This window comes from Tachyglossus aculeatus, chromosome X5 (assembly GCF_015852505.1).
Source record: "Tachyglossus aculeatus isolate mTacAcu1 chromosome X5, mTacAcu1.pri, whole genome shotgun sequence".
Taxonomy (NCBI): domain Eukaryota; kingdom Metazoa; phylum Chordata; class Mammalia; order Monotremata; family Tachyglossidae; genus Tachyglossus; species Tachyglossus aculeatus.
In genome coordinates, this window is record NC_052097.1 from 2,888,645 (window position 1) to 2,911,653 (window position 23,009).

General features: G+C 46.5%; 2 protein-coding genes across 4 annotated transcripts in view; one reads left to right on the top strand and one right to left on the bottom strand.

Moving 5' to 3' along the window:
- Positions 1 to 2,095: 2,095 nt before the first annotated feature.
- PPAT (phosphoribosyl pyrophosphate amidotransferase) overlaps positions 2,096 to 23,009 on the bottom strand; it is a 50,383-nt gene continuing 29,469 nt past the window's right edge. The window contains exons 2-12 of one of the 2 annotated variants that reach the window (XM_038769153.1): positions 13,498 to 13,564; positions 11,876 to 12,082; positions 10,083 to 10,195; positions 9,762 to 9,907; positions 8,403 to 8,450; positions 8,201 to 8,273; positions 7,744 to 7,895; positions 5,159 to 5,286; positions 3,857 to 4,078; positions 2,869 to 2,989; positions 2,096 to 2,502 (exon numbers count right to left, since the gene is read on the bottom strand). In XM_038769153.1, the coding sequence (XP_038625081.1) occupies positions 2,309 to 2,502; positions 2,869 to 2,989; positions 3,857 to 4,078; positions 5,159 to 5,286; positions 7,744 to 7,895; positions 8,201 to 8,273; positions 8,403 to 8,450; positions 9,762 to 9,907; positions 10,083 to 10,195; positions 11,876 to 12,082; positions 13,498 to 13,564 (1,471 nt within the window). In that variant the 3' untranslated portion in view covers positions 2,096 to 2,308. The remainder of the gene's footprint in view (positions 2,503 to 2,868; positions 2,990 to 3,856; positions 4,079 to 5,158; positions 5,287 to 7,743; positions 7,896 to 8,200; positions 8,274 to 8,402; positions 8,451 to 9,761; positions 9,908 to 10,082; positions 10,196 to 11,875; positions 12,083 to 13,497; positions 13,565 to 23,009) is intronic. The other variant, XM_038769152.1, reaches the window with a different exon arrangement.
- Positions 14,818 to 23,009, top strand: part of LOC119947589 (multifunctional protein ADE2) — a 60,023-nt gene continuing 51,831 nt past the window's right edge. For both annotated transcript variants that reach the window (XM_038769150.1, XM_038769148.1), the window contains exons 1-5: positions 14,818 to 15,208; positions 18,220 to 18,360; positions 19,090 to 19,551; positions 21,856 to 21,945; positions 22,128 to 22,220. In XM_038769150.1, the coding sequence (XP_038625078.1) occupies positions 14,818 to 15,208; positions 18,220 to 18,360; positions 19,090 to 19,551; positions 21,856 to 21,945; positions 22,128 to 22,220 (1,177 nt within the window). The remainder of the gene's footprint in view (positions 15,209 to 18,219; positions 18,361 to 19,089; positions 19,552 to 21,855; positions 21,946 to 22,127; positions 22,221 to 23,009) is intronic.

Genomic DNA, 23,009 nt, shown 5'->3' on the forward strand with positions numbered 1-23,009 from the left:
GAAATCTGTCCAGTATCACTGATTGACTTGAGAAAGTAAAGGTGAACTTGACGTGAGAAAAATCGAGACATCTGTAACAGGTACATTCACATAAAAAAAAATGGTCACGTTCCTTTTCCATCATAACCTAGCTAGAAAAAACATTCCAAAATAACGCGAGACTTTTAAGCCAACCAAAACAACAGATTCAGATAGTTTGGTTTAGTATTTCCCTGAGTTTCTTGTTTTTCTAAACACACGGCCTGCACACCTGAACGGCAGTCCGCGGTTCCTTGGAAACCATGAGGATTTCCCTAAAGGCCGTCATGCCATATTTTGCCGTAGAGAGCTGTGCCTAAATGCCACCCGCTCGTCTCCGTACCTCTGCCAGCCTGAGGACAGTTGAGTGGTGGCAAAGCAGGTCGGGAACCATCGTGCACTCAACCCCGGTTGGCGGGGGGATGCCGTGTGCGCCTGCCACGGTGCTGCGTTGTGCCCATTAGACCGAGGGGGATTTATCAACACAAAGACCCCAAGATCCGTCGTGCCTCAGTACATAAGACATCCCAGAACGCCCCGACACGCTGAGCTGCCTCTCAATCTTAAAAACGCTGAACAGGTGTAAGAAAGCACAGCCTCCAAATGAACAGTGTACAAAAAAGCCCTAGAAACATCTTTGCAATGTTAAAAAAAAAAAAAAGAAAATATTTATGTCCACATAGAGCAGCTCAGTTGGTCTCCGTAGTCCCACTAAAACCTTGACCTCTGCCGTACCTATATCCCTGGTCGCCGACCCGGGGTTTGAAGCCATTGGAAATGAACTTACCTTTTTTGTCTGGTGAGAAAACGGCACAGTGTTTTTAGATCAAGACCTCTTAAGTCTAAAGATACCATCGAGGCGCAATTTTTGTTTTAAACTCTACACTTGGAAGTGTCTCCTCCAAAACCAAACTGGGGCAACAAAGTTAAGAGTCCTAGTTTTGGTGAGGAAGGTTCTAAGTGGGTCCCCTTGCTGGGCCCTGTTGGAGCCCGCCCTCCGCCCCCGGGACACAGTTCGGAGAGACCCTCCCCCATAATAATAATAATAATAATGATGGCATTTATTAAGCGCTTACTATGTATAAAGCACTCTTCTAAGCGCTGGGGAGGTTACAAGGTGATCAGGTTGTCCCACGCGGGGCTCACAGTCTTCATCACCATTTTACAGACGAGGTAACTGAGGCACAGAGAAGTTAAGTGACTTGCCCCAAGTCACATAGCTGACAACTAGCAGAGCCGGGATTTGAACCCACGACCTCTGACTCCAAAGCCCGGGATCTTTTCTACTGAGCCACAGTGCTTCTCTAAGCCTCCACATGGTCCAAGCCCCGAGGGACACCGGTGGCGTGGAGTTGGATACGTAACTTCAGAGCAACTTCAGTCTTCCGCTTTCTACTAAGCACCAGGTGGAGGTCAAAGAACCAAACAAAAAACAAAACCCTCACAGTCTTCCTACCCACCATGCTTTCCTCTTAAAATCTGACGGGAAAATTGGTGGACCGTTCCCAGACGAACGAGTCTTTGTAGGAGCAGAGGGAAACGAGCGGTTTAGCCCACAGATGACGGGAAAGGCACAAAATAGCGAGACAAGGCAAGGTCGGACTGGGGGGGTGTCACACGTCACATTCCCGGGCTCCATCTCGTGTGCCCTACAAGACTGAGGTTTTTCTCAGTTGACTGGCAAAACAAATGATTCCTCAAGATCCCTTCGGTGCTGCTCGGACTTAGCTCCTCTGGCCAAAATGACGAGAAGACGGAAGGGCTGTCTGAGCTAAAAATATCACACACTACTGCACTGGACTTCTCCTGTCACAGGTTAATTCAGTCCAGGAAACTGCTTCATACTGGAGCTTGGACAGAAGTCATTCTTGAAATTCCACCTGGCTGTAGAGAAGAACTTTTAGGAAGATGCTAACATCCTAATTATTGGCATTCTCCCAGAGCGTCTAAGGTTGACATTTTTCCCCTCTCTGTTCCACCATTTCAGTGCTTCAAAATGTAACGTATCCAACCCAAGTCACCAGCATTCCAAGATCACTTTACTGAACTACCTAATAAAACTGAACACACTCGAATCCTGGATAAAGAAATATATTTATCTACATCATACAACAAAACCAAAGATTCTTGATACTCACAATTATAAAGACCAAAGGTAACAAAAAAACCCCACCACGTCTGCATGGTTTCATGAAGTAACAGTGGATTTGGTTTGTTTCGCTTTTTACACCATGCATCTAACAAAATCCCTCCGCTTTCACTTTTCACTGGCGCCCCATCCAAGGACAATTCACCATTCCAATTCGACTGGATACTTCCCAGTGAGGCATGCGGTGCAATGACCGTTCCTTTGAAATGACTTCACATCAATCCCATTTTCTTGAATTTCGTTTTCTTGCTTTGCCGCTTTCTTCTTACATTTGATCCCTTCTTGAACGGATGATAACAGTCCATCAACAGAGAGATACACAACGCTGTTTGCTCCTGAGGATGGGGGGAAAATAATAAAATGAAATAAGGAAAGCTCATGGGCCATGGATTAGTCTTAGAAAACGGTTCTCGAAGATGAAAGAATGGTTGCTTGATGCCGACCCGGGCGAAGAGACCATCTAAACAAGAGGGGAGGGAGATAAAGATGGGGTCTTTTTTTGTCAATCCACCAGCAACGATATTGGAATTGCCTTCCGAAAACCCCTTTCTACTGAAACAACAGTCTGTCCTCATTTTTTGTCACACTCTCCTTCCCGTTGCTATTTCCCTTTCACCCGTACAAATTCTTCCATGGCTCGGTTTCCCCTACGATGGGCTTTCGCACATGATGGGATTATTTTAAAAAAATCGGGTACTCACCGATGTATTTTGCAAGGTTGTCAAATTCCGGCCTATTGGCAATCAGCTCTTCTTTTGTAGGAATATTTATTCCCATGTAGCAGGGGTATCTGATGGGCGGTGAAGCTACCCGGATATGCACCTGGTGATAGACGGGAATATGGCAATTAAAATCCCAGGAAGAGAAAACCACCGCAGGTAGCAACAACTCCCAATACTGCCTCCAAAAGAAAACCCTCAGAAAACAAACAAAAAACCCCTAAGCCACCTATTTCTTTTCCACAAGTGGAATCTCGGGGCTGATTCTGCTTCTTCTAGTCAGAGCCAGGACATCCCCACCCTCCCGGGCAGAGGAGATATGTCTGTATGTTTCTAAAGAGCTTCCCAGGTGACTTCTGCTCCTCTCAGTAACTTCTTACAATTTCAACTACTGTCAAAAAATTCCTGCTTTCAGCCAGCTTAGAGCTGACTTTTCGCAGCCTAAAGTCATTCCCTTTTGCCTTTCCTTAAAGAGAAGCAGCATGGCATAGCGATTAGAGCACAGGCCCGAGAGTCAGAAGAAGCGGGGTTCCAATCCCAGAACTGGCACTTGTCTGCTCCTGTGGGACCTTGTGCAAGTCGTTTCAATTCTCTGGCCCTCAATTTCTTCATCCGTAAAATGGGGATTAAGACTGTGAGCCCCATGTGGGAAAGGCCTCGTTAGCTTGTTTCTACCCAGCACTTAATTCAGTGTCTGACACACAGTAAGCACACTATAAAAACCATTTAAAAGATAAAAAGGGGACAAAATAAAAAGGGAGAAAGAATATTTGGTCACGGCCCTGAGCTGTCCCTCTGTCTTCCCTTTCCCAGACATCTGCACTGAATCTTGGAGTTATGTGAACAGTAGCTGCTCAGAAAATACTGAACGCAAATGCAGCCTATGAAACACGCGGGCAGTGTCGCAAACAACAAGACTGACTCCATGCCAAAGGGAGAGATGAACGTGAAAACATTTCTAGCCACTCACCTCTTTTGCCCCAGATTCCTTGAGTAACTTGATTATGGGTGAGATGGTATTGCCTCTCACAATGGAATCGTCGACAAGAACGATCCTTTTGTCTTTGAAGTTGTCCGACAACACTCCAAATTTTTTGGCCACGCCCAGCTGTCTTAATCGCATATTTGGTTGGATGAAGGTTCTCCCTACATAGCGGTTTTTACACAGCACTTCTACATAGGGTAAGCCACACTGTGGGAGAATCAAAGAACGAGGCCGTGAGACGGTCACCGGCATCACCTCCAAGTTGCCGTCCAAACCCAGGGAGCTCATTTCACAGGAAATATAAAAGGCAGAATTCCAGCCGCAGGGCACTGCTCCCAGCCTAAAAAGAATCTGAGGCCCCGGGAGCCAGTTGGAGAATTAAATGAGGATGTAAAGGTCATATTGGGAAGGGACTCATTTTATCTGCCGTGGGCCAAATTTTTCTCTTATGGAAGTGCCGGAGGAAAAAGTGATTAGTCTATTAACTTCCTTGGCCCTTAAAATTACGAAAAAGGAGAAACCCATCCCTTTGAAACGAAAGGCTGCTCATTCACCCCCGCAAACAAAAACTCCTCACCATTGGTTTTAAAGCCCTAAATCCCCTTGCCCCTCCTACCTCACCTCGCTACTCTCTGACTATGACCCAACCTGCACACTTTGCTCCTCTACTGCCAACCTTCTCATTGTGCTTCGATCTCGTCTATTTCGCCACCAACCCCTCACCCACATCCAGCCACCGGCCTGGAAATCCCTCCCTCCTCAAATCCGACAAACAATGACTCTCCCCGGCTTCAAAGCCTTATTGAGGGAACATCTCCTCCATGGAGGCCTTCCCTAACTAAGCTCCACTTGCCTCTTCTCCCACTTCCTCCCTTTGGTCATCCTCCCCCTCCCAGCCCCACAGCACTTAGGTACATATCTGTAATCTATTCATTTCTATTGATGTCTGTCTCTCCCCCACTAAACTTAGCTCATTGTGGGTAGGGAAGGTGTCTATTTATTTTTGTATTGTACTCTCCCAAGTGCTTAGGACAGAGCTCGGCACACAGTAAGTGCGCAATAAATACGACAATGAAATGATGCTAAGAATTCACGGATGATTTAAAAGTGTATTTTATCAAACTGTGTGTGTGCCCGTTCCAGTCCGTCTGGAGGTGTGCTGTCACCGCTGCCGCTGTGGAGTGCGTGTCTCTGATTTTCTGGTGTTTGGACCCCACTTCTGGGTGACTCCAGTGTGTGAGATTTCTGCCCCCGCCCCGTCCCGCAACCCCCACCAAGAAAAATTACCTTTCCTGCATAGCCGAGCGCAGCCGGAGTGGCGGACTCGGGGACCGTGCTGACCAGGTCTGCATCCACGGGGGCTTCGATGGCCAGCTGCTGGCCACACCGATGTCGAACCGTGTACACCATCTGGTCTGGTACGGGGGTGAGAGGGGGGAGAGGAACATTTTAAAATTCACATCACCCGATCGGCGCTAATTCTCATGCTGTACAGCCCACTGCTTTTCTCGAAATAGCGGATTTGATTTTTCTGTAGGCTTCTCTGGTTTCACAATCAGAGATGTTTATCTGTAATAACGGACACACACGCAAGTACTTTGGGGCTGGGAGAGGGGATGAATAAAGGGAGCAAGTCAGGGCAACACAGCTCGTTGTTGAGTAGGGACCATCTCTATATGTTGCCAACTTGTACTTCCCAAGCGCTGTGCTCTGCACACAGTAAGTGCTCAATAAATATGACTGAATGAGTGAATGAATGAAAAGAGGGCTTAGTCAGGGATGGCCTCTTGGAGATGTGCCTTCGATTAGGTTTTGGGAGGGGGGCAAGAGTAACTGCCCGTTGGATTCGAGGAGAGAGGGCGGTCCAGCCAGAGGCAGGACATGGGTGAGAGGTCAGGGCTGACAGGCGCTTAAACAAACACCTGTGATGTTTTGATGCTGAAAGATGGAAATCAATCAATCGTATTTATCAATCGTATTTATTGAGCGCTATGTGCAGAACACTGTACTAAGCGCTCTTAGTACACATCTTAGCTCCACATCGGTGTGGAAAGATGACTCAGCCACAACAAAGCACTGCAGACCTTGCCCGGCAAACCTGTTCCTCCCTCTCGTGCTTCTCATCAAGTGGAAGAACCCTTCCTGGCTCCAAAAGTAGCTCCTAGAAGACCGGACCACCAGGAACAGGATACTGCGTGTTTCTCGTTAGCCAGAAGCGCTCCCTCTGAGGGTATTTCTGACAGGCTGTCAAGGGGCTGGTCACATGGCTGTATTTGTGCTCCAGGAGCGGGGATGGTGGGAAGTGGGTTAGCTCTTGGGCATCTATCTGGGATGAGTCGATCTGTTGTTGTACTCTGCCAAGTGCTTAATACACTGTTTTGCACACAGTAAGCGCTTAATATGATTGAATGAATGACAAGCTCACTAGTCTTTTCTTTTTCAAAAATAATAATAATAATGGTATTTGTTAAGCACTTACTATATGCCAAGCACTTAACAAATGCTGGGGATGACATTTAAGCGCTTACAATGTGCTAGACACTGTACTAAGTGCTGGGTAAATACAAACTAATTAGGTTGGACATTGTCCGTGATTCAGATGGAGGCTCACAGTTCTAATCCTCGTTTCACACATGAGGGAGCTGAGGCACAGAAGTGAAGTGACTTGCCCCAGCAGACAAGTGACAGAGCCGAGATTAGAACCCAGGTCCTTCTGAGTTCCACACCTGGGCTCTATCCACCCGGCCGTGCTTGCTTCTCAATTTAATATTCTTCTGTCCAAAAACAGACCCAATTGTGTAAAGTTCCCAAAGACCCAATCTCGCAGTCCTCCATGAGTCCAGGGTCCCCTAAGCAGAGAACCAGCCAGGGGGAGTTCTGGTTCCAGCGGGCCCAACCGGGCCAGTGGAAACCGGTTCCCAAATACACCGCCTGGGTCTCATTCATTCATTCAATCATATTTATTGAGCGCTTACTGTGTGCAGAGCACTGCACTAAGCGCTTGGGAAGTACAAGTCGGCAACATATAGAGATGGTCCCTACCCAACAACGGGCTCACAGTCTAGAAGGGGGAGAGTCTCCCTAGCAACTTAGCGGCAACATGGCCTAGGGGAGTATTAGAAGAAAAATGAGTCCTCTGTGGAGGGATCCCTCCTTATGCCATAATGTAAAGCAGAACAAGAAGTTCTGCTTACTGCCAGGCCTTCAGGTCTTCCGCCAACGGCAAGAATGTTCTACTCTAATCCGTTCCTTTTCCCTCTCACCACCGTCATTCTCTCTCAGGCTCCAGGGGTGGGAGACCTTGCGCTTCAAACCACATGTGTAAGGTGACCGAGCCAATGTTTGGAGGCCGGGGCCAAGGGTCTCACAAACCCCGTCTTGAGGACCGGATCAGGGACTGTAATTTAACTGTAATGTATTTATTTATTTATATTAATGTCTGTCTCCCCCTCTAGACTGTGCGTTCGCTGTAGGCAGGAACGTGTCTGTTATATTGTACTCTCCCAGGCACTTAGCACAGAGCTTTGCATATAGTAAGCACTCAATAAATACAATTGAATGAATGAATTTGAATGAAAGAATGACTGTTATAAGGTTGCTATCTTACCCCTTCTCAAGGCCTACATCCTCAAGTACTCGAAGAGTGGGAAAGAGATGCCCATATCTGTAATTTATAAATTTCTATTACTGTCTCTCCCACTAGACTGTAAGCTCACTGTGGGCAGAGAATGTGTCTGTTCAATTGTACTCTCCCAAGCGTTTAGTACAGCACTCTGCACACAGTAAGTGTTCAATAAATATGACTGATTGACTGTTCTATCCTATTTAGAAAAGTGCAGATGATGCACACCCAGAAGATAAATCTGCCATACCTTCAAACATGCTGTCCGGTCTCGCGAAATAAACATATTCGAAGATACAAAAGGCTGCTGGGCCTCCTCGGGATCTTTCTACGGTATCCAGGGTTTGAACTTCGTCTTTGGAAATTTTCACAATCTCTCCAGGTAAGACTTCCCGGTAATAACTTAAAAAGAAAAGAAGAGTAGAGGCAGAGATGAGAGGAGTTATATGGAATCTATACTGACAAACCCCTCCCCGACTCACCAAAATTGATCTTCCCAATAATGGGAGTATTTTAAGACTCATTTGAGGACGAGAACGATATGACAGACAGACTGATGGGCGAGTCTGACTGCTTCATTTGAAAGGGGAACATTTCTACCAGTGTCAGTTCACGGGGGGGGGACAAACTAAACAAATAAAAACCCAACATTCTTTTATCTGGGATTAAACAGTTAGTGCCATAATTTAAGACAGCACGAGACTTACACTGCGCCAATGGACAGAAAGCTACAGGACTCAGAGGACACCACCCAACCCTCTGTTTCGGTGCTGTTCTTTCCTGTAAGAAATAAGCAATTTTAAAATGAATTTCGGCTCGCCTCATCAACAGAACTTAACGAGGAACGCTCGGCATTTGTATGGGTAACTTGAACGCAGTTGTGGAGTTTTTTCAAAATCAGATTTTCACCTGTCCGGGATGGTTTAGGTGTGGATCTGCCTGCAACGCTGAATAAACCTTTGGGTTACAGATGGGGGGGCAGGGAGGGAAGAGAAAAAAAAAAAAATCACATGATGGCAACCGATTAATTCAATGGAAATCAATGAATATGAGGGACCACCCCTCATAATGAGTTTCGAAACCTTGACAGTTTCCAAACCAATTCCTATATTGTTATGCCCACTGCCAGAGGAATGCTTGTCACCCTCACCCCCCTATTGCTATTTTACAGAAGGCAATACTATGGTGTTTGTTAAGCTCTTATTATGTGTCAACCACTGTGCTAAGCACTGGGGTAGACACAAGTTAATCAGGTAGGACGCAATCCCTGACCCACATGGGGCTTCCAGGCTAAGCGGGAGGGAGATCAAGAAGGTGCTCGATGCTATCCGCATGTGCCCAGCCATTCCCCTCACTGTTGCATCGGGGGCATCCAACTCGCCTACTGTGTTGTGACAGAATTGGGTGTTCATTTGTTTTGCAGAAAGGGCCAGATCTGCTCCAATCCCGCCCCCACCCACTACTGAGGCCTTGGAAGAACAGGCATCTTTTCAACTCAGCTAGGAAAACTGGGACTGGGACTCTGGGATCTAGGAATCCCGAACAGATCCAAAGCACACCTCCATTCAAATTTCTCTGCCTTTAAACATGACCTTTAATCCGTCAGAGTTGCACTGACTTAATCTTAACAGAAATGGGCTCAAAAGTTGGTGCGATGATAACGTGAAACCAAGGAACACGGGAACCAAATTCTCTCTAGGTAATATCTGCTGGGCTCAGAGGGACGGTCCTCCTAGGATTGTTTTTTAGCGCTGGTGGGCTTTAGGATGCACCACACAGAATCCATCTACACAATTCTTTAAAGAGATGGCTCTCTCCTCGAGGGAAGTCACGGTCCATGTTTTGCCGTAGTAAGTTCAAGGGGTAATAATAATGATAGTGGTACTTGTTAAGCGCTTACTATATGCGAAGCACAGTTCTAAGCACTGGGGAAGATACGAAGTAATCAGGTTGTCCCATGTGGGGCTCACAGTCGTAATTACACTACCACCTGGGGTTAACTCATACCCCTGTAGAAACTTTTTGATGCCATCAGCCTATCGAGGAAGTAACTCCTACAATGCAGAATCTAGCCTAATGTCTCCAGAAATGGCCCAGGGCCGACGTTTCATTTCACTAAGTAGGAGGACCACCCCCGCCGCACGACTCCCCATGACAACCTGGAGGGCCAACAGTGAAATCCACACAGGAAGAGAGGACAGAGAAGCCCCCGGCTGCACACACGTGCAGTTTCCTTGGAGAATCTCTCTTTGTTCTGCACGGTTTTACCTCTTCCATTTATGTCCGATACAGGAATGAGACGGCCGATGCAGAGGGGACGGTTTCCGTAAGGGTCGCGCACGGCGTAAATGACGTCTCTGTGCATAATGAGCAGCGAGTACGACGTAGGCGTCTCTTTCATCAGGTTTTTAATCCTGGAATGAGAACGGAAGGAAGTGAGGGAAAAGCCACCTCTATGTTTCGCCTGTGTCTCTCGTGTTCTTTCAACTTGATGCCAGATCCGTCACTGACTGGCTGCCACGGAGCGCCTACTGTGCATGAGGCCTGCGCTAAGCACTTGGGAGAGGACCACGGGAACAAAAGACTCACCTTGCCACCCAGTCTGGAGTGTCATCGCGTTCTTGAGGCGGCGTGTACGCTAAAAGCTGGGTGATCATCTCACTGTCGGAACTCGTGGAAAGCCCCACGCCGTAACGCAGCAACTATGAGAAAACGTCAGACACCACATACATTACAGCTTTCTTTTCTCTTTGTGCCCATGCCGTCATCATTGTTACCGTGGCATTTGTTAAGCACTCGCTATGTGTCAAGCACTGCTGGGGTAGCCCCAAGTTAAGCAGATTGGACACAGTCGCTGTCCTACCTAAAGTTTACAGCTTTAAGGGGGTTGGGGAGGTGGGCACAGAACAGGCAGTTAATCCCCATTTTTCAGTTGGGGAAACCGAAGCATACAGCAGTTATGTGACTTGCCCAAGGTCACACAGCAAGCAACTGGCAGAAAAGAAGGCTGACTATCCAGAATGATGGTACTCCATTTAGCAATAGGCTTCCTACCAAAGTAAGCTCCTTGGCACCAACAGACATTCAAAGAAACAAGTCTCATTTTGAGTTGCATTAGTGGATTTTCTCCATTTGAGAAAACAGAAGCTTGTTTAATAAGAAGACTGAAAAACCTGTTTGACCTTTTAGCCTCCCTTGAGAAAAGCAACTTGAATTACTTCAACATCCTTTGACTTTTTTTTCTTATTTTCGTGTTTCTTTTTTTCTTTTCTTGGTCACGTTATCTATCTAACTCGCTCTCTTCCTCGCGACATCCTTAAGGTAGGTGAAGCCCAGAAAGACGCAATCATCATCATCAATCGTATTTATTGAGTGCTTACTATGTGCAGAGCACTGTACTAAGCGCTTGGGAAGTACAAATTGGCAACATATAGAGACAGTCCCTACCCAACAGTGGGCTCACAGTCTAAAAGGGGGAATACCTTGCCCAGGGTCTACAGCAGGGCCAGTGGCAGAGCTGAGATTAGAACTCGGGTCTTGACTCCCACAGTTTGTCTTCCACACCATTCTTCATCTTTTTGATACTCAATACGTAGGAGTCAAGAGACAACCAGAGCCATTTTGGCTAACTGGCTAAAGGCAACCTCCCCCGCTTCTTCTGCTGTGGAGGTTTAAATCAGACCGTGGCATCTGATTTCCCAATTTCGATTGGACCCAGGTAGCCTTCATTTTCTTTCTGCCAGAGCTTCAAGGCACTAACATTTGCCCTCCTCCCTGTAAATCTTGCTTCAGCAAACTAAACCCCTCGGGTCCAGCTCTCTCGCTGACCATGCTACTCATCTATGTCTTCTCTACATTACAAGCCCGGGCCTGGGAGACAGGAGACCTGGGTTCTAAGCCTGGCTCTGCCCCTTGTCTGCTGTGTGACCTTGGGCAAGTCACTGAACTTCTGCCAGATGGGGATTCAAAACCTGTTCTCCCTTAATTACCTTGTATCTGCCCTGGCCTTTAGAACAGTGCTTGATACACACTAAGTATTTAAAAATTATTATTAATATTATATTAATAATGATATTAAAACCCAACTGGGGCCCTGAATGAAAACAGCCAATTGCCCTAAGTTCTCGTTGATATGTAAATATCAGACTCCCTTTGCACTCACAAGCATGCAAATCTGTGCAGAAAACGGTAACCGTGACAATCCAAGTGTGTCCAAAGTAGATGGTTTTAGATTATCATTTTTAGGTGATGTACATAAAAGCCAGCCCTCACACCAAGCCTCAGCATTCATTCTTTCACTTGATCATATTTACTGAGTGCTTACTGCATGCAGAGCACTGTACTAAGTGCTTGGGAGAGTACAGTACAACAATAAAACTGACCTTTTTCCTCAGGCGGACAGCATTTATCAACTCTCCATTGTGGGCCACGGCAATCTTCCCGTGGAGGGTTTCCACCACAAAAGGCTGACAGTTCTCTAGCTCCGAGTTCCCGGTAGTGGAGTACCGCGTGTGGCCAATTCCCAGATTCGAGACGTACAGCTTCTTCACATTATCTTCAGTAAACACGTGATTTACTAGCCCCATTCCCTTGAGAAACGAGAGAAAATCCACTGAGTACCCGAGAGAAAGAGACCGACCCGAGCAGAACTCGGAAACCTAAATCGAGGGTGGGAAACTTGGGAGTTTAAGACCGTAATTTCAGCTCTGGCTACATGCTTCTCTACACTTCCCATCTAAAAAGATCATGGCTGTCATGTGGGCAGGGATTGTGTCTATCAATTCTATTGAACCGTGCTTTTCCAAGCTCTCATTATGCTCGGTCTACAGTAAGTGCTCAATAAATACCAAGGATGGCTCGGAATGGGCAGTGTGAGAATTGACACAGTTGTCAACCCAACCACTGGGAGAATGTGCTGGGATGACCTGATGAGTGTCATTGGTTGAGCACCTGCTGTGTGCATTCATTTATTCAATCGTATTTATTGACCGCCAGCGGCAGAGCACTGTACTAAGCTCTTGGGAAAGTATGATAACAGCAACAGAGACAATCCCTGCCCACAACTAGCTCAGTGTAGTGCATTGTTCAAGTGCTTGTGGGAGAGTGCGAGAGATTAGGAAGCCACGATCGCTGCCCTCAGTGATCTTACAATCTAGCGGGGAAAGAGACTTAAATAAGCTAAAGATGAGATATGTACATTATAAACTATTTATTCATATTAATATCCGTCTTCCGCTCTAGACTGTAACCTCGTCATGGGCAGGGAATGAGTCTCCTAATTCTCCCAAGCACTTATTACAGTGCTTCATACACGGTACGCGCTCAATAGATACCACTGAGTGGGCTTCAAAAATCTGGCCTGGCCTATGCGAGACAGGGATGTCTCCCCTCTTGCTTCTGTGCACCCCCACCACCGTTTTCTAGATGCTGGGCACGGCTGCTAGGAACTTGAAATTGTGGGGGACCGGGAGATAATTAGACCCACCGCTACCAGATCTGGCCCTATGAACTCTGGCAAGGCTGTGTCTAACAGGAGAGGGAATATTCCTTCGGCAAGAAGAAAAACAGACCTTACATTAACTAAATCCCCAACAGTTATTTTGGGGCTCAGGTGATCGTTAAAAAAGGCACTAGTTTCTTCAAACTATTTAACAGGAACCAGACTGACTTTGGGAAGTGAAAGCATTCAAACAAGAGTAATATCACTTGCCAAAACAACAAGGGATATACATGTGAAGTCGCAAAAGCCCGGGCCTGACCTAAATCTTGTCACTTACCTTACTCTAGACTTTAAACTTGCTGTGGGAAGACACGTCTGCCAACTCTGCTGTATTATACTCTCCCCAAGTTGCTTAGTACTGTGCTCTACACGCAGGAAGCACTCAAATACCACTGATTACGCTTATTAAAAATGAAAACCCTCACCAAATACCAGAGAACTCTGGTTGGGAAATTTCCACAGCATATGATTTTAAAAAAACCCCAATTTCTTTTCCCCCCTTACTTTATGAATTTTGAACGTTGGCTCTGTGTGTCCATCACTTGTCACAATTCCAGCACTCTCCTGGCCCCTGTGAACAAAGTAAAAACACCTTTGGTTAAAATGCCCACAAAATGATTGTATCTCTCTCTTCACAACTCCAGAAAGGAACGTTCATCGACTGTGCCATTTAGTTCTTTTTGAAACAACAGCATCATTAAACACAAGAGCCAGGTTTGGAGGGGCTGGGGGTTTCTAACACATCCATTCTGGATATCCTGCTGGTGGACTGGGATTTTACTAGTAACCCATGTTGGAAGCCATTTTAATCCAAACTGTGTTGTTCTTAAGCTTTTTTCTTAAAAGACACGAAAATAATACGTGGTGTTTACATAGAATGGTGATCATTTTTAGAGTTTAACAAGTGATCCCAGTAAACTGCTGGGGAACAGATAAACCATACTTCTGGAGAGGGAAATATTCTCAAGCTCTCTGCCTCCTTCTGCCTTTTCCTAAGGGGACAGATGCGGACTAGCCCAAGTCCTGACAAAAGCAGAGGTGTTTCTGATAACCGACTACCATCCTAGCTATATTAACACTGTAGATTTCAAAGCCCCAGAACTGAGTGTGTCATTTAATGTCGGCACCAGCATAAAGTATGGGATGACCCAAGAAAACCCTGAAGATATGGTGAGATCCCAATAGGGAGGAGAGAAAATGAATATATATATATATGAATATATAATATATATTAGGCATTTACAATGTGCCAGGCACTGAGCTAAGTGCTGAGGTAGATAAAAGCTAATCAGGTTGGGACAGTCCCTGTCCCACATGGGGCTCACAATCTTAATCTCATTTTACAGACGAGGGAACTGACACAGAAAAGTGAAGTGACTTGCCCAAGGTCACACTGCAGACAAGTGGTGGAGCCGGGATTAGAACCCAGGTCCTTCTGATTCCTAGACCAGAGCTCTTCCCACTAGGCCATGTTAAGCACACACAGGCGTGTATAGGTATTTTCAAGAAAACCCTGCCCATTTAAGAGTATTTTCTTTTTAATACAAAATAGTGTTTCTACTCTTCTTAGGAGTGAGGGTGATGGGGAGGGGGGCTTTTCTCCATGTAACTCCCAAGAAGATTAGCAATCTTTGAGGCCCCAGTGCCTTTAATCGCAGGATCCTGCTTATTTGGCAGTTTCTCAAGTTACACCCCTCAGGCAGCTTGAACCGGTTTAACTAGATCCTCTCTCTCCATGGAGCTTACTGACAAACCAGCCGCCTGGTTTCCTAGGAAACAAAACCTTGGCTAGAAATTGTGAATCATTTCCAGGTCACTTTCAACATGGAGAGTGGAGCAGGGAAGCACTGGACCGAAGAGGAGGTTAAGGCTTTGCTGAGCGTCTGGTCCGAGGAGGACATAAGGAAGCAACTTCATGGCACCCTGAGGAATAAAGGAATATTCATCTACATTGCCAAGAGGCTTCGGGAGCTAGGAGTCTGCAGGGATTGGAAGCAGTGCCGGGCAAAGTACAAGAACCTCAAGTATGAATACAGGACGGTGAAATACGCGCGCGACTCTGGAGATGCCTCGAAAACCATGAAGTTCTTCCAAGACCTGGATGCGATCCTGCGGCGGGAACAGGTCGCCCCGCTGATGGAGGACGAAGGCGGCAGGTGCCCGGCTCCTGAGGAATCTCGGTTGAACCCGGGGTCGTCCCAGGAGAATGCTCAAGGTAAAAGTGTCCCCTCCCTTCTTTATTTTGACCTGACGGACCACCGGTGGGTGACGGTCCCGTCCAGCTGCCGAGCGAACTGACTTGCTATGCTTCTCACATAGAAAAGTGGTTAGCACCGCCCCAGTGGAAGGAGGAAAATTCCCACAGCACCCCATGAAATCTGCAAGCAACGGGGGCTCTCCAGTCCTCTGAGCGGTTCCCGGAAATGTCTACCTCGTGAAATTCCGGCTAAGCCCAACCCAATCCCGGCAGGTTTTCCTCAGCGTTCTCATAGGCGAGTGTGCGTTTCTCAACCAGCAAGGGCTCCTGCTTTCCCCAGTCGATTAATTCTTGCCGAAGCCCAGAATGACTTATCCTTTCGCTGTAGTGGCGAGTTCTTCCACTCCCGATCGATCTTTTGTTAGATTTATACAGAAAAATGCCACGCCAGCCAACCGGGCATTGTTATACACTGCCCGCCCTGCCTTTTGAGGATAATCTGTGTAACGTAGTCCTCAATTAAATCAATGATCACTGGATTACTCAGACCAAAGTGAAGAGAAATTAACCTGAAACCTCAACCTAAATGCTGTATGATAATCAATCAATCAATCGTATTTATTGAGCGCTTACTGTGTGCAGAGCACTGTACTAAGCGCTTGGGAAGTACAAGTTGGCAACATAAGATAATGTGCTTCTGCTAAATTTAAAAATTCTAAATCCATTTCTATTTCAAACACATACAGGGGTGTGTTGGGTGGGGTGTGTGTGCAAGCATTTGTCAGTCACACTGTAAATGGGTTACAGGAATATATCGACAGGAAAAGGAAGAAAAAAGGCAAAGCAGAGTGTATGCTCTTATTCTTTAAGGATTAAGTTTTCATTAACTGACATAAATCGGGATTTGAAAACCTCTTCTGAATGCAATCTTTGCTGAACTCAAAAAGCCTTGAAAAAAATATTATATACGATGTAGATCTTGAAGGAAAAAATCATTGTATGCGTATGGTTTGCTGCATTCCCCAAACCTCAGGATTTTCTAAAATGTTATGACAGCATGCCTACCTAGTGGATTAGCCAATAATCGATGGGTTGATCTGGGAGGGCCAATCCTTCCTTCAGCTACTGGGAAATTCTTGCTGGGATTGGCAAAATCTTCTGTTTTAAGGAGAGGTTTTGTGTCAAACTGGTGTGTGCAAAAACAGGCCTACACCATGGCAAAACTCAGGGAGGGGCAGAGGGCTGGGGAAAGCTTGGATTGCATGCGTCAGGTGGAAGACTATAGCAGCAGTTCATTTGCCAGAGCGGTCCCCATAAGCTAGGGCATCATCTCTCTAGCGAGAGGCCAGTTTCGGGCACCCACAGGCTTCACTACCACTTCTGCGCTACATTCACCCATGGCTGACGGGTGAGAGGAGCCAAAGTTCATTCTTCTGAATTTTCTACTGGCTTGGAGCGCCTCCATGGCTCGTTTGCTTTCGTCCTCTTTGAGAGTTTGGGTTGCCCTGGATTTGAAAGATGGAGGAAAGAGGAAGCACGGAAGAGAATACTAATGATTGCTTTCAAGTCATCCCAATTTGTACTTCCCAAGCACTTAGTACAGTGCTCTGCACACAGTAAGCGTTCAATAAATACGACAATGAATGAATGACTCCTCGGTAAATCAGATTACTGTAAGGGGTTACAACTTACAAGGCAGACTTTCTAGAATCCCCCCTTCCCCCAGCACACACCCCATTTTCTACTTAGAAAAATAAGTTAGGGGGATGGGAGTGAAAAGAGTTAATAACCCCAGGGGCCATATAACATTGTCCTAACCTACACCAATCACTGTCAGAGCATTCATTCATATTTATTGAGTGCTTACTGTGTACAAAGCACTGTACTAAGTGCTTGGAAAGTAAATTCAGCAGTAAAGAAAGAAAATCCCAGCCCACAACAGGCTTACAGTCTGCTGGGAAGACAGACATCAAAACAAGTAAACAGGCAGCTATTTCCTACTGTGGATCCCTGTAAATCCACAGAACATGGGAGGGTTTCCCTTCTGAGAAGCCGCTCCGGAGCTATTTCCTACTGTGGACCCCTGTAAATCCACAGAACACAGGCTGGGTCTCAAGGTGCTCGGAGCTGTTCAAACAATTGCTCTACCCATTGCCCCCCTTTCCACAAGATAAGTCAACAAAGAGGCGAGTGGGATGGCTTCTACTCGGCATTTCTGATTGGGGTTAATGACTCGTGATTTTACCCGGCAACGCTGGATTTCTTTTCACTGATGGCCTCTACATCTAGCAGTGACAACACTAATTGCAAAAATATCTGCACTGCAGCTGTCCTGCTTCAAACGACAGAGGCATGCGGCACGAACGCACCCTCCTGACAAAACGCTGTCTGGTTATTCATGAGTGGGTCTGCCCTTTTTAAAAAAAAGTGCTCCCGGCAGTTACGGTCTGTAAAATGAAGTTTCTTCTCCCCAGAGGTGATCAAAATGATTTTCCAAACTCCACTATGGGCTGGGGGACCCTGGGCCACCGTGGCCAAAGGAGACACGGGCGTGCCCTGTCATCATCATCATCAATCGTATTTATTGAGCACTTACTGTGTGCAGAGCACTGTACTAAGCGCTTGGGAAGTACAAATTGGCAACATATAGAGACAGTCCCTACCCAACAGTGGGCTCACAGTCTAAAAAGGGGAGACACCCCATCGCTTTTCCTTACAGCAGGCCAGGCTGGGATCCCCAAAGACCGATCAATCGATGACCCGTTTTGAAAGCCGCTTGCACTCTAGCCAATTTGGGCTGATGTCACTCGTCTTTGGCTTCTGCTTCACAGAGCCAATAGAGCTACTCATGAAACGTGCCTTGAAAAATAAAATAAAAACCTACAATCCCAAAAGACCCACTATCAAAGTCGGCCCCCTTCACCAGCTTTGGCGGCTATTTTCTTCTTAAATATTAAGCACCATTACTGTTCCTGTGCATTTCAACATGCTGCTTTTGTGACGTGTCTTTTCTTCTGTGCCCTGATCAGTTGCAGCGGGAAACTCCGTTTCACCCTCGGGTGAAATATCTGTTGCTGTAGAGGAGGAGGAGGAGGAGGAGGAGGAAGAAGAGGAGGAGATCAGAGACAATCCACTTCTTTTCATTTCCCACGTCAGAACGATTGAACTAGGTACAGTCAGAGAGTGGAAATCAAGGAGAAAGGCAGGGACGGAAGGTGGGGTGGGGTGTATTTACCCTGTTGGAAAGGGGTGGTAGGGGCCTGGGGCCATTAAGAAGCTGAAACGGAAAGGACCTTTTCAGGGCTGTGGAATTATTCTCAAACTTAAACTGCCCAGGGTAACCCCGCGACTACAATCTACTTTGGCACCCTAAGTTATCAGCCAGGTATTTGAATCCAAAGCAATGACCCATCTCCCACTTTAAGAACAAGGAACAATATTTAGAAGAGCTGAATCGGAACCATTTGAGCTCGGTTATTAGTAAACCCACAGGAAGCAAGCCGAACATAGATGCCCATCTAACTCTGGCGAGGGATGGGCCATGGGAATAAGATGGATATTGTGTCCTGAATTATCCTGTACCTAGCCTGGTGCTTAGGGAGGTGGGTGGCACACAGTAGGTGGGTAATAAATAGCACCGAGTGATCCAATGCCCGCCTGTCAGCCTGCCCTAGGAAGCTGAGCCTCAATTCACCCACCCACCCGATTGCTGTGTGGATCCCCTGGCCTTATTGGCAGCTGCTTCCCACCTCTTTTTCGCTCCCAAATGCCAATCGAAAAGTTGGCACTCTGGCCTGAACGATGGATTTTCTTCCACGTATAAGGATTAAAGCACTTGCCCATCTGTTTCTCCTTCCTCCCATCCCACCCCTTTTTTTTTAACCCCCCCCCTTCACCAGGTACCCCCTATCCCTGTGCGTCGCCAACTCCACCTGATACAGGTGAGCCACCCTCAATTTTGGACCCTACCGATCGTCAGCCCCTCATTCCAATGGTGGCCAACGAGGGAGGAAAGCACTGGACCGTGAATGAAGTCAGGGCTCTGATAGATGTTTGGGCGGATAAAAATATCCAACGGCAACTGGAAGGGACAGTGAGGAATAAACGGATATTTGAGCAAGTCGCGGCAAAGCTGCAAAAGCACGGAATAGAGAGAGACTGGAAGCAGTGTAGAACAAAATACAAAAACCTAAAACACGAATATAAGATCGTACGGCATGCGCAGGATTCTGGGGGGACCTCAAAAAGGATGAAGTTTTTCACCGAGCTCGATGCTATCCTGGGGCACGATAACATGAGACGGTCTGGCACGCCGGAAAGCAGAGACGAGGCAGACGCTACGATGGAAAAGGAGCACTCGGGTAAGAGCGCCGAGCAGATCAAACCGCTTTCTTGAACCACTGTGAAACCTTTCACTTGTGGAAAGACAAAGAGCATGTGGCACCAATAACGTCTATTACTGAGAGGTTCGCATAAACCAGTGAGTTTGGCAACTTGGGAATATGGTATATTTTATGTGGAATCACCTTAAAATTCCAATTTTCAGCATACGGCAGAGCGTTTAAATGAAGGAGGAAAAAAAAAAGATGGAGGGAGACTGGCTCTCGGCTGAGTTGTTGCTTCGAGCCTATATGGCAGGGATAAAGTTCCAGCAATGGACAGAAGAGATTTATTCTGGAAAGCTTGAGATAGAGGATCGATCAATCAATGGCATTTATTGGTGTGTTGTACTCTCCCTCTGCACACATTAAGAGTGCTCCTGTACCAGGGATTGATTCATTAGTACCTAAGTGGTGGGATGATAATAATAATAATGATGATGGTATTTGTTAAGCGCTTACTACGTGCAAAGCACTGTTCTAAGCGCTGGGGGGATACAACGTGATCAGGTTGTCCCACGTGGGGCTCACAGTCAACCCCCATTTTACAGATGAGGGAACTAAGGCCCAGAGAAGTTAAATGACTTGCCTGAAGTCACACAGCTGACAACTGGCGGAGCCGGGATTTGAACCCATGACCTCTGACTCCAAAGCCCGTGCTCCTTCCACTGAGCCACACTGCTTCTCTTAGGTGATGATGAATTTAAGATGGGTGTAAGGTCACATACTTAATTCATGATTCCCTGCCAAGCTAACTAATCTTAATCAATCGTATTTATTGAGTACTTTGTGTGTACAGAGAACTGTACTGAGTGTTTGGGAGATTACAGTTGGTAGGCACGATGTCTGCCCACAGAGAGCTTACAGTCTTCAGGGAGAGAAAGACATTAAATTACAGATGGGGGAAATAACAGAGTAAAGGATATTTACATAAGTGCCGAGGGGGCTTGGGGTATCAGAGCACTTTAAGCACTAGAAGCAGCGTGGCTCGGTGGAAAGAGTACGGGCTTGATAGCCAGAAGTCATGGGTTCTAATTCTGCCTCCGCCACTTGTCTGCTGTGACTTGGGGCAACTCACTTCTCTGTGCCTCAGTTGCCTCATCTGTAAAATGGGGATTAAGACTGTGAGCCCCATGTGGGACAAACTAATCACCTTGTATCCCCCCCAGCGCTTAGAACAGTGCTTCGCACATAGTAAGCGCTTAACAAATACCATCATTATTATTCCTATTTAAGTACACAGCCAAGTGCAGAGACTTTGGTGGGAGAGGGGCAGGTGTGTACGTGTGGGGAGGGGAAAGAAGGGCTTAGTCGGGGAAGGCTAATGGGGGGATGGGGGCAGAGAAGATGCAGTTTTGCTTTGGGGTAGATATGAGAAAAGATTTACCCATCTGAGGCACCTTCCTGCCAGAGTTCTGATCGGCTCACAGATGGTTCTACGCACTAAGAGTATGGGCTTTGGAGTCAGGGGTCATGGGTTCAAATCCCAGCTCCGCCAACTGTCAGCTGTGTGACTTTGGGCAAGTCACTTAACTTCTCTGTGCCTCAGTTACCTCATCTGTAAAATGGGGATTAAAACTATGAGCCCCGTGGGACAACATGATCACCTTGTAACCTACCCAGAGCTTAGAACAGTGCTTTGCACATAGTAAGTGCTTAACAAATACCATCATTATTATTGTTATTATTGTAGCCACGCTCTTAATGCAAAACTCATTCATCAATGCTAATACTTGGTCCCAAAGATTAAAGTAAAGTATGACAAATGCTAGAAGACAGAGGGTGGAATTTCATTCTCTTCTGGTAACAGGCCTTTAGAGATTAGCAAGGTGGGCAAGAGGGGGAGGTGAAGGGGGCGAGGAACTGTTTTTGTCTCAATGGGGGGCTGCAGGTCCTCTTCTTCCCCTTTTTGTCCTATTCCCTGTTGAACAACATTCGACTTCCGAATTGGGGAAGGTGACGATAGAACCAGCTGCTTCCAAGATGGCTCGGGGAAGCACCGAACCGTCTCCAGATTGCGAAGCTCCTCGTGGGCCGGGAACTGTGCATTATATTCTCCCATGCACTTAAGACAGTGCTCTTTCCACAGTAATAAGTGCTCAATAAACTACCACCGATTGATGGATTGATCCCCTTGTCAAGCAATTACATACCTGCCTCCAAAAATTAAACCGGCGAGCAATTTGCTGTAATATTTCTAGTGACTCAAAAGGGGAAAATTTAATTTAAGGTTTGCAAGACAAACCTAGGAAATGAGAATAATATACGTCTTCATCACACACACAGAAAGTCCTGGAGATTTCAGTGAAGAGGGTCCAGTAAAAGACGTGTCAGAAGAAGCAAGGGTTACAGACGTCAAAGAAATCCCCGACACAGGTAATCTGAAATGTTCTCATTTACTAAATCTCAGTCGGAGCTGTATTGTAAGTTCCTAAACCTGGCAGAGGTATCACGGTCCCGGGTGAAATCTGTCCTGGATTTATAAAAACGAGGAAAAGCGGTTACGTGATGTAGAGACCTCGGTCCGTGCTTCATTAATTCGGGATTTGCTTTGCTAGAGCTCCCTGACAGAACAGACCAAGACAACTCTGCAAGTGACCTGTCAGAAGATCCAAGGCCTGCCTTCATCAAGGAGGAAAATGCCGAGTCGGGTGAGTCGGACAATGTTTACTCAATTCCCTTTTTCGAGGGGTCAGTGGCCCTGGGAGAACTGATTGTTCACACGTTCTTTCCCCCAATCAAGTGATTGCTGGATTTGTTTTAAAGTCAAATAACCATGGACATAAAAGTGATAGGTCTCCCCGTTTAAACAACAGGGTTGGAAGAACAAAGCAAGCTTCTAAAAATCTATCTAAAGGTCCCTATGTGTAGGCTTAAAAAGTATTTTCAACTGATTAAGAATACCCAGTGAGGGCATCTCGCAGCAACGTAAGCAATCCCGTTATGTCCATGGTGTTCTAAGCCTTGGGAAGCATAAAAAAGCCTGAAAAACAGTGTGGCCTAATGGATAGAGCCTGGGCGTCGGGTCCTGGGTTCTAGTTCCAGCTCTGCCACTTGCCTGCTGTGTGTCCTTGGGCAATCCAATTCACTTCCCGGGCTCAGTTACCTCACCTATAAAATGGAGATTAAGACTGGGAGCCTCATGGGGGGCATGGACTGTGTCCCATCTGATTAGTCTGTATCTAGCCCAGTGGTTAGTAGAGTACTTGGCACACAGTAAACATTTAAACACCATCTCTTACATAATAAGTGTTTAACAAAAAACACAAACCTTTGTGGCTCAAGGTTTTTGAAGTGACTTGTATGGCTTAACCAGCAGAAGGCACTTGAGTTTTGAACGCTTCTACACTGCGCAATGGGGACTGAGTAGTCGGTGGTCATATTTATTGAGCTCTTACTATGCACAGAGTACTGTACTAACCACTTGGAAGAGTACATAG